General features: G+C 43.0%; 1 protein-coding gene across 4 annotated transcripts in view; it reads right to left on the bottom strand.

Annotated features, from left to right (window-relative positions):
• Positions 1-98: 98 nt before the first annotated feature.
• The window catches only part of LOC118285525 (WD repeat-containing protein 7), a 72146-nt gene continuing 60266 nt past the window's right edge, over positions 99-11978 (bottom strand). For all 4 annotated transcript variants that reach the window (XM_035609227.2, XM_035609224.2, XM_035609226.2 and 1 more), the window contains 6 exons: positions 10166-10283; positions 9858-10007; positions 9690-9772; positions 9317-9416; positions 3800-3904; positions 99-2878 (listed from right to left, as the gene is read on the bottom strand). In XM_035609227.2, the coding sequence (XP_035465120.2) occupies positions 2675-2878; positions 3800-3904; positions 9317-9416; positions 9690-9772; positions 9858-10007; positions 10166-10283 (760 nt within the window). In that variant the 3' untranslated portion in view covers positions 99-2674. The remainder of the gene's footprint in view (positions 2879-3799; positions 3905-9316; positions 9417-9689; positions 9773-9857; positions 10008-10165; positions 10284-11978) is intronic.

Genomic DNA, 11978 nt, shown 5'->3' with positions numbered 1-11978 from the left:
GAACTCAAATCTAGACCGAGACTAAAATTCAAGACACTGGAGAACTGATCCCCCGAAGCAGCAGAGTGAGTTAGAAGAAACGTTTGAGAAACAAGACGTGACGAGTCTCATTTTCATCTTTATTGGACACAAACAACAACAACAACAACAACACGTGTTGTTTATATGATGCACTGTAGATTCAACCTGATCCGTGTTACATGCACTAAACACACACACACACACACACACACACACACATCTATACTAAGTTCACTGTACCGCTGAACAATAAATATATATAATCACATCAAAAACAAAATTAATAAGAAAACAAAAGCTTTTCGTGTCTAGTGTGAAATTCAGCAATTAATATTTGATTGAGTTGCTTTTTTCTAAACAAAATCAGCTGATCATCACACGATGAAACGGGAAGATGCTTCACAAGTTTAACTTCACAGGAAACAAAGAGGGAAACAAGGAGGAAGAAGATGTTTGTCTAAATGACTCTTCACGCCTCCTTAGATCCATTTTACGAGGAAATCGAATGTCGAACCGATGCAGTTCAGATTCACGTTGTTGTTGAAGGAGAAGGTTCTGTGAGACGTGTCCAGTTCACTACCTTCGCCACAGAACCCTCTCTTTTCTTTTTTCTGGCTGGATGAGCTGATATCTTCCTCCTGTTACTTACTCTTCCCCTTAGTTTTCTCACCTCTTCCTCCCCAGAGACGTTCGCCAAAAACATATTTTCCCAAACTGTTAAGAGCGGAAAGAGGAGAAAACGTAAAAAAAGATCTCAAAGCTGTCTGGAGCCGGCGGCCCGAAGCCCGGCCGCGTGTGTTCTGTGTGTGTGGGGGGTATTTTTTTTTTTCGGATGAGAGGAAGAACTTGTGAAAAGCTTTGACACGCTGCAGTTTACAGGTGTGTGACGGTGTGAGAAGCTTTTCTGACAGCGCTAATGAAACTGACAGGAAGCTGCAGGGAAGGAAAAGACTGACGGACAAGTGAAGTGTGCCTGAACCTGAAACTCTGAACGAGTCACAAGGTAAATAATTCTTCACGTTATAAATCTCTGTATACTGTATATACTCGTGTATATATATATATATATATACATATATATATATATATCTGTGTCTCTTTTTAAAGAAAGAAAGTTACGGCAAAAACATGTTTTCATGTAAAGAGTTGAGCTGGAAAAACAGGAGTCGCACCCTGGAGTTTAAACTTCTTCATCACCGAGGCGAGATGAGGAGATAAAAACAAGACGTTCAGTTTCTCTTTGAACAGATTACTGTACGCCATTTTAAAGGTTAGCATTCCTCTCAAGGGAAGCAATGAGCGCGGTCAGCTTCCCAGCTAAAGAGAAACATCCTGCCTCGTCGCAACCGCCGGAATGTTTTTAACATTTTAGCAAAGAGTTACAGTTTTCTTTTGAAACAAAATTTTTTGGGGGGGTACTCTTAATATCACAAGAAAATGAATGTAAATAAAAATGTCAAACTCGGATGTTTTAAATTGACATAGATGTGAAGAAGTCGTCGGTGCCAGGCAGACGTTACGTCACGTTAGCCACAATAAATACACAAAACAAGGATTGACGCTCACTGTACAAGATTAACACCAGGCTACATTACACATCAGTTCTGATGATATATATTTATATATATGTATGTATGTATATGTACACATTAATATCTAGACATAAACTCCCACAAGTCAGAAGGAAGCAGGATAATTAACAAGCTCAAATCGATCTGTCATATATGAAGCGTCGTCATCTGCAAAGAGACGTAAAATCCCCACGAAAAACACGAGCCAGGGACGAAAACAAGCAGGTTGTTTATCTCTCAATTATAAAAACCTCTGGTAAAGTTTTGACAATGTGAGAGAGACAGAAATAATATGAGTGAAATTATTCAACATCGTTGGAAGAAGAGTTGCAAGAAAAAGAAAAATTGGATTTTGGACTGAAATCAGAAAAGTGAGTTAAATCAGATCAGATTCATCTGACTGTGTCATGAAGCATCCAGTGTAAATGTTATAGATATTTACTTTAGTTTGTGTTCTTCTAGGAATTTTTACATATCAGGGGTGAGTACAGCTACATCCACACTAATTCTAATTTTAGTTTTGCTACGTTTACACTTGGCGTCCACACTACTTTAGAAAACTCTGCCCCATTTAAGAAAAAATCCACAAACACCTGCAGCAACTTTTCAAAGATCTAAAAAAATAATGATTAATCTTGATAAGCAATGAAATGAAGTCAAATTTCGGAGAGGGAGGCGACAGTCAGGACTCAAAATGGCCGGCGACAGAGGAGATTTGTGACACGCAGCAAAAAAAATGGGAATGAGGAGAAGCTGTAAACTCATGATTTGCCGTTTGAAATGTAAACAAGGCTCAATATCACGGACTTTTAAACACACGAGGGTGCGTTCACTCACAATTATCACGATGGGAAACAAACCAAAACCAAAACCAGTCCAAAACCTGAATACTAGTTTTGAAAATAACCTCTGAATGAAAATGTGTGAAAGCTACAATCAGTCGTACTCACTTCACTGGACGATACTAAAGATAAAGTGAATCTATCTTTTCTTTTCAGATTCTGCCTCGGAGAGAAAAAAATGCATAAATAAAATGACGCAGCTTCTATCAGCGGTCGAGATCAGCGGCTCTGGTTCTGGTCTCAGACCATGAAGCGGTGCTCCTTGCCGTCGTGGGCCATCAGGATGACGTTGCGGTTGGACGTCCAGATGAGGCGGGCGAGCTTCAGGTGGTTCTGGGAGCCCGGCGACGCCGGCTGCACCGGAGGAACCTGGTACGTCTTGATGCAGCGGAGCTGCGGGGCCGAATTCAGCATCCCGATGCTCCCGAGCAGGCTGGTGTTCATCTGACCGCAGACAAACACACACACACACACACACACACACACACACACACACCGTCATCCACTGATCAGACAATAATCAATACTCCATTATTGATCCTGGTGAAACAGTTTAGGTGAAGAAGACGGAGCCTGAAACTGGACGCAGCTACCGTGTGTGTGTGTGTGTGTGTGTGTGTGCAGGAAAAGTCATTTCCTGAGACGACACCACACACACACACACACACACACACACACACACACACACACACACACACACACACACACACACACACACACACACACACACACACACACACACACACACACACACACACACACACACACACACACACACACACACACACACACACACACACACACCGTCTGCCAGCTCATTACCACAGCAGCCGTCTTGCCGGCGCACCAGCAGCGGTTTATGCTTACAGTAATGCCATTAGAGTGTGTGAGTGTGTGTGTGTGTGTGTGTGTGTGTGTGTGTGTGTGTGTGTGCGCGTGTGTCTGCAGACAGTCAGTGTCAGAGGTCGTAAAGACCTTTCACTCAAAATAACAGTTCTGGGAAGCGAACGTCTGGACTGTACATACAGGATGATCGTCACTTTACTTTGTATCACGTCTAGTTTTTTCTATATATATAGATTTTTTTTTTCTCTATATTATTTCTGTTTCTTTTGCGCATGTGAACTTTTGAATTTACTTATTACAAATACATTCTTATAAATCAATAGATAAATTAGGATAGAATTAAATAAGATAAAAAAACAAGGGACAACTCTACATGTATAAAAAATAAATCACGTCCATAACAAATAAATGTTTTTGTTTGTAAAAATAAACTTGTAGTTTGAGATTAAAGACTTGAGATTGAGTGTCAGTAGTTTGTGTGTGTGTGTGTGTGTGTGTGAGTGTGTGTGTGTCAGTCACCTGCCAGAAGGAGATGTGACTGTCAGCGTTGGAGTACGTTGCTAGGTAACGTCCGTCAGGGGCGAAAGACACGGACGTGATTGGACCTTTGTGACCGTGGATGTTCTGTAGAGACAGAAACCAAATGAAGGAAGTTCCATGAACTTGATCTCGTTCTTCATTGTATGAGCCCAAAAACTTTCTTTCACATTATAGCAGACGAAGGAGAAAAAAATTGACGTCCTGAAGTTTCCTGCTTGCAATGAGTGAGGTGACGTTAACATGAAAACATCATCTAAAACAATAAATAATCAAATATTTTCTTAAAGTACAGGTTAAACAATTTTTTTTCTTCACAGAGAAAAAATCTGTGGAAAAAATAAAAGACGGAAAGATGGAAAATAATCAAATAAGGATGTAACACAGACAAAAACCAACAAAGAACGACAGTATAAAACTACTGCTACTTATTAAGTGATAATTATATGAAAACTGACAATTCAAGATAAAACTGTCTCATGAAAATGTCATATCATGTTAAAAAAGCAAAGCCACGTTCTGTAAATATTAAAATAACGAACACAAAAAGGCCTGATGGGAAAATGCATGTTGCTGAGAGACAGCAGATGGACTGGCAGTAAAAATAAAAATAAAATAAAAGATTTGAAAACAAATGTCTGGATACGAGAACATTTCAGGGTCCAGTGGCTTGTTTTGGTTTGTTTTTTATTGGAAAACTGCCGAGAGGCGCTTTGCGATAAAAAGTGTGTGTCTGCTGCTTTATGGCACAAAACTGACGTGATGTCATCAGGTTATGAAGTGTGAAGCAATATCATCAAAGTTTTTAAAACATTTTCACAGATGAGAGACAAATAAATGAAAGTATCTGGAGTAATTCCAGATCGTTGCTCATCAAACTCCAGGTTCAAACGTTTCTTCTCTCCCACGATGAATTTTTTTAAAATTTTGCTCGTTGTTGGAATTTTGTCTGGAAAAAAAAAAGACTTGTTCTGCCGCGACGGCGCTCAGATTCTGCTCGACAGTAAGTGTTTGGGTTCGGACGAGATAATTCCATCAGACGAGAAGCAGCTTCTGGTCCGACATATGCTGCCGCTCGCCTCCAGAGCTCAGGGGAACGGGAGTCAAGCGACGCGGCGCCGTGCGTAACGCAATAAAGTGTCCCACCAGATGCAGGGTGCGTTAAGGCAATAAATGCCCTCCCAGAACCCCCCCCCCCCCCCCACCGGCCTCCGCCTGCGACTGGGTTTACAAACTCTCACCTTCCAGATGAGATTAAGACGCGACGCCTCGGGCGCTCAGACCCAGAAATAATAACCCGTCTGTGGCGATTAAAGCAGAAAAATATAATAATAATAATAATAACGCAATGAAATAAAAAAATCTCATCTTTTTAATTCGTTCTCTCGCTCGCTCCTCCTGCCTGAATTAGATTCCAGCAGCTGAGCACCTTCGTCTCTCTCTCTCGCCTCCTAATGAATTCCTCCATTTTGTTTTTCTTTCACCTTCTTTCCATCTTTCACCTCCGTCCGTCTGTCGTCTTCCTCCTCCTCCTCCATTATTTTTTTTCTCCCTTTGGCGAGTTCCCAAATCACATTTCCCATCATCACAGTTAAAGGTTAAACGATCCGAGAGACTGGACGCAGTCGGTCTGCAGACACTCGTCAGCTCACAACAAAACAATATCTCAGACCAACTTCCAGGTCTGGGTTTCTAAAAGTCCCACAACTGAAGAACCTTAGAGCTACAGTGTGTAATATTTAGAACAACTCATTCACAGATATTGAACATATTGTCCATAACTCTGTGTTCATATAAGAGTTAGATATAGTCACATGAGGTGGACCGACCTCCGTGTGAGTCTCCATGTTTCTACGTCCTGTTGAACACGTTGTTGAACTAAACGTCCAGAACACGTCGTGTTCACGTTGAAGTTTCAACCATATTTACAACATTTATAATATGAAAGATCTAAAAACAGAGTCAAACTGTTTAATGTGATTCAAATATTGATGCTGTCATATATATTATCGTGAATTTGTGTGTGTGTGTGTGTGTGTGTCACGGTGGACTGCCTACCAAATCAATCAGCCTATCAGAGAGCAGTGAAGCACACTGAAACCATTTACAGCACTCTGTACTTCACCTGACGCCTCAGGACTGTGTGTGTGTGTGTGTGTGTGTGTGTGTGAGTGTGTGTGTGTGTGTGTGTGTGCGTGCTCGCATCGTACAGAAGGCTCATCCCATTTTGTTTCCATCACCCATGACTGACAGCTCCTAAGCTCCACCTCCTCTCTAAATATCATATTTCTATATACAGAAAAGCAGCGTCATCCGGTTACAGGACGATGTTACTGTTTCCACCACTGGGGGGGACAGTCATCAAATATCTAAATATATTACATGAATAATAATAGTCATAATAATAATAATAATTCCCTGGCTCTGATCTTTGCCTCAACACTGTTTCATCAACAGACAGATCATGAGTTAGTTTCCGTCCTGACCTGCTTTACAAATCAGGAACCTTTTGTAAACCACAGCCACAGTTTGATTCACGGCTAAAGGATCTGGATACTTTTGTAAATCAGATTTCAGTTTTTATCATGAATCACCAAAAAATATAAATCTGTTTTCACTCTGTCATTAGGAGGATTGAGTGTTAAAGTGAAGCGTTGGAATATTGTTCTGAAGCCGCTGTGAATCCATCCTGTGATTCCTCAGCGTGTGTCTGAGCTGCGCTTGTTCGGCTCCGTGTGGGAGGTGGAGCGGGAGGAAGGGGTGGGGACGTGGATGTGGGAGGGAGGGGCTCAACCCCCACCCCCCCCGGGCAGAGCTACACCTTCAGTTACATGGAGCGTTTCCTCTGCTTTCAGCGGCTCACACACAGAAACAGATGCAGACGGAGAGAGAAAGATCATTCAGATTGTTTCTTTGTGTTCAATTAGTAGACTCAGTGTAGAGTCTGTTAAAGAAGCAGAGCAAGCAGCTGGACACACACACACACACACACACACACACACACACACACACACACACACACACACACACACACACACACACACACACACACACACACACACACACACACACACACACAGAGTAATGCAGCTGACAAAGGAGTGTTCACGGAGGCCGATCAAAGCTGTGGCAGATGGTCATGCAGGGACAAGCTACGGTTGGACACACACACACACACACACACACACACACACACACACACACACACACACACACACACACACACACACACACACACACACACACACACACACACACACACACACACACACACACACACACACACACTCAAAGCAGCATCTCCTTCCTCCTCCTCCTGCTACCGTCTTCACTTCCGTCTTTCCTGTTTCTTTCCTCCCTTCCTTTAATTATCCCTTTATCTCCCGTTTCCTTGCTTGAAATCTTCTTCTCTCCTCCGGGCGTTCGCTCTGCTACAATCTATTCATCCTTTCTATATTCTAGAGATCTGCTGTGAGCCGTGCTTTGAAGAGAACTACATCTGTATCGTGTGATCCAACGAAAACATTTATAAAAGGCCGAAACCATCTGTTAAAAATATTGTTTCCAACCAGAGACTGTAAATAACAGTGGACAACAACTCTTCTTCCTCAAAATATCTCGGGACAAAGGCCCCGCCATTTTGCACTGGTCATCATCAGGAGCCAGAGTCTGATGGTGGAGCGGAGTCACGGAATCGACGTCCCACCAGCTCGACCAATCACGAGTCAGTGTTAGCTGTCAATCATGATGCTTCATTGTGATTATTATAGCATCATAAAACTAATTAAACACCTGAACACTCATCAGTTTGATGAAAACGACCTCAAATGACCGAAACATTTATTTAACCAATCATATCCCATCTGCTAACATGGAAGGGGGGCTTATGACCTGTACTGCAGCCAGCCACCAGGGGGCGATCAGGATGATTTGGCTTCACTAATGAGAAACTGTCACGTCAGTGGTTCCAACAATATCAATGTTGAAGTGATCGGACGAGATTTGGAATCATACGTACGAGTAAACACCAGAATCAATAAGAAGATTCCAAACTAATGAAAACTAAGAGATACAAAGTTCTATCTATAAAGATGAAGGCTTGACACACACACACACAGAAACACACACACACACACACACACACACACACTTCCCGCAAAGACATTATCCATTAAATGTTAATTACAGCAAATAAAACACAAAGGAAAAGCGTCTCCTGTCTTTCTGCCGTGCACACACACACACACACACACACACAGACACACACACACACACACACACACACACACACACACACACACACACACACACACACACACACACACACACACACACACACACACACACACACACACACACTATATGTTGGGTGAACAGGGGCCAGTGCTGTTATCAGATATAAATGACCCCCTCCACCAGACTGCACTGCTCAGGTTACTGCAGATCAATACACAGCAAATTACCAACACACACACACACACACACACACACACACACACACACACACACACACACACACACACACACACACACACACACACACACACACACACACACACACACACACACACACACACACACACACACGATCACACGTGAACGTGTGCAAAGACCAAAGTGCGATTAAGAGACTCATCGCTTCATCACTAATCAGCGATCAAGGAGAAAAACAACAACAGAACTCCTCCTCCTCCTCCCTCCTTTTAAACTCTTGGCTGCTGCTCTTCCTCATCCTCGTTCCCCCTGCTCCTCTTCCTCAGGAGTCAGAAACTCAGAGAGAGGTGAGGAACAACTGGTCAGATTAGACGAAACTAACGATGTGAGATTGATGATTTATGGAAAGCAGGTCGCCCCGAATGCCTTCAGGCTTCGCCCGTTGCCACGGTAATCAACTGCCAAATCAGTTTTCAAATTTGGTTTCTTCTTCTTCTTCTTCTTCTTCTTCTTATTTTATGCACGACCAAAAAACAACAATCGCTTATGAAATAAAAAACACTAATCCAACATTTAGAATTGATCAACACAAACTATTAGGAGTTATTTTTAATCTTTGTGATGGTCAACAGCACCGACCCTAGGCCAGTGACATGTGACAGGTAGCCTGGTTACAACTACGCTAGCAACACATAAAAGTAATGCCGATGGATGAATAATGGATGGATGGAACAAAGGATGGTCCGAGATGGATATGAGAAAGAATGAAGGTAAAAATGGAAGGATGACCTGATGGAAAGGATGCAGGATATAGCTGAAGGAGGAAAGGATAGAGGAAGTAAGGAAAAGGAGGGGTGGAATAATAGATGAGGAATGGATCATTTTCTCGATGGATGGATATGAATACGAGAAGGAGTGAGGGTGGATGGATGACGACTGATTGACACTGAGTTGATGGACAAAGACGTGGAGGAGAAGGATGATGGCTACAGAAAAGCTCGACTGTGGCCTGAAACTGTTGAGATGAATCTTCAGCGCTGCAGAGGTTTCTGTTTTTGGACCAACCTGACATTTTCCGGTTCGAACGTCGTAGAGAGCCACTGAACCCTGACGAGCTCCGACGGCGATGCGGTGGCTGCGGTCGCAGTAACCAACCATGTAGAACCTGAGGAGGTGGACGACAAACACACATCAACTTCCAGTTTGAAATATAACGCATCATACACCTGCCTTATTATTTTCCAAGTTGTGTATAAACACACATTAATATATTCACACACTCGCACACAGGTTAAGTTACCAGCCACATGCCCTGAGGCTGATATCTGTCACCATGAGTCGACCCCTGACCTCTGACATGAACCTGGCTTTGCTCCTCCCCCCACTGACCTTATAAGGAAATGCAGGGGGATGTTTTGTTACACACACACACACGTACTTGCAGACGGCAGGGAAACACTCCTGTAGACCTTTCTTCTTCACCAGAGAACCTTCGATACAGTACATGATGATGTCCATCACCTGCAGGAGAAACACCAGAGACGTTATGACAGTCGTCAAAATCATAAAACATATCGACGTGGATTATTGTCCGAGAATCGTTCACCTCGACCAGCAGATCCACGACGTCTCCGGGCATCTTCTCGATCAGGATGTCGATGACCCGCAGGATCTCCGTCTTGGCCCGGGCGAGCGTGGACGTGTGGACGTTCTGCTGCGACTGAGAGTTGGCCTGCGCCGCGTTGAACCGATGAACCTGGACAAAAGGAACAAGATGAACTCGAACCCTTTTGAATCTCACCAGATATTTGGTGTCAACCTCTAGTTCCTGTTTTTGAAGTTATGAAGTTTGATATCAGGCTCGTTCAATGGGATCATTCTTAAAAACTGAGCGGACGACGGTTCAAATCTCACCTCTCTGGCGATGGTGGTGATGAAGGCGGGCGGCCGGGCGGTGGCGATGAGGGAGAGGGCGTGGCGGGCGGAGCGAGCGGAGTCCGCCGGAGGGTTGAGAGGCAATCCCATGGTGATACTGTGGAGAGGAGGGGCTAATTTTTATAAATCTTAAATACAAAAAAAAAATGAATGTGACTGAGAAAAAAAGAAAACATGTTTAGGTTTGTGAGACAAAACAACACAGAAAGAAAAAAGTTAAGTGAGGACGTGAATTTGGTTTCGGAAGATTAAAAAAATTTAAAAAAGAAAAATTTCATGCTGATTTTGATTTGTTGTGTGATTATTTATAAAAATGTAACAATAAAAATCACTGAAGTCATGATTTACACACTGATTCCTACTGAAGACATAAATCTTTAAAATAGGCTTACACACACATACATACATATACACACATACACACACACACACACATTTATATGAGCACACACACATATAAACATGTATATATAAACATATACACACATATACACACAAATATATATGTTTGCTTTGGATACACACATTCCTTGTTAGGTTACATTTTCTTGGGACTTAATGGCAGTAAGAAATATTTACAATATCACACTATCTCATCCTTTGAATAGATATTTTAATAAAACAACAGTTGGATAAAAGAGAGACGGTCAACTGTATAATTCCGGAGCGAGAGGACGAAGTGGAGATGGACGTGAGGAGCCGAGGAGCCGAGGAGCCTCACTGGTGTGTGGAGTGAAGAGATTAGCAGGCAGCTTATAATGTCAAGGCCGAGTCAATGGGAGCCATTCAGCAGACGACAGCATAATGGACTCCCACAATGCAACAAGAATTAGACACACACACCCTAACAGCTGGCCCCACACCCCTCCGAGTGTGTGTGTGTGTGTGTGTGTGTGTGTGTGTGGGAGAGAGAATGAGAGAGAGAGAGAGGCTGAGCAAGGCTACCTTGTTAACAAATGACTCTGGGGAGAGCGGGCGAGCGGGAAGGAGGGAGGGAGTGACGGGCGAGTGGACGGACGTCCAGCGCCTCGCGATTCATCTCCTCTGATTACAGATCACGGCCACAGATCCTGTAATTAATACCGGTAATATATTGGCAATATATCAGCCAGGTTGGAATGTTTAATTTCATCGGGAGCGGCGGCTGTAATTGGAAACAGTCACGCTGTTGATATAAGACGGGCGGCGGAGCACCGAGCTAATTGTGCCGAGGTTAATGGCCGACGCTTACAACACACGCGCACACGCACGCGCACAAACACACACACACACACACACACACACACACACATCTAGTGTAACTCACATTGAAGAAAAAATAGAATAAAAGCAAAAAAATGGGTCTTTCTAAAAACAAACATAGAAATTTTGACCTCACTGCTAAAATCATAACAAGACTTTACGGCAGAGCCGCTGCCATTAATGTGGAGGGGGAGGGTTTAAAAAACAAACTATTTGATACAGGTTCCTGAACGACGGATCTATAAACAGCACGTTGTTGTGTTTATGAAAGAGTCCAGACGGGTGCCGTCACTCGGTCTCATCGTCCGTCCAGGAAGTGTTCCGTGTTTTTACCAAAAGACAGAATAAATAATCATCAATTTTCGTCATTGGATTTAACGTAAACTGAATTGTACACACACACGCACACACAAACACACACACACACAAGTGAGTAAACTGAAATGGAGTTCAGATTGAAATTATTCAACTCTGATAAACTGATGTGCAGACAAGACACACACACACACACGCACGCACACACACACACCAAGGGTTCAGTGTGTGTGTG

Source organism: Scophthalmus maximus, chromosome 20 (assembly GCF_022379125.1).
Source record: "Scophthalmus maximus strain ysfricsl-2021 chromosome 20, ASM2237912v1, whole genome shotgun sequence".
NCBI classification, from domain to species: Eukaryota; Metazoa; Chordata; class Actinopteri; order Pleuronectiformes; family Scophthalmidae; genus Scophthalmus; species Scophthalmus maximus.
The sequence above is the reverse complement of the archived record's forward strand: the minus strand, read 5'-3'. Positions and strand labels throughout refer to the sequence as shown.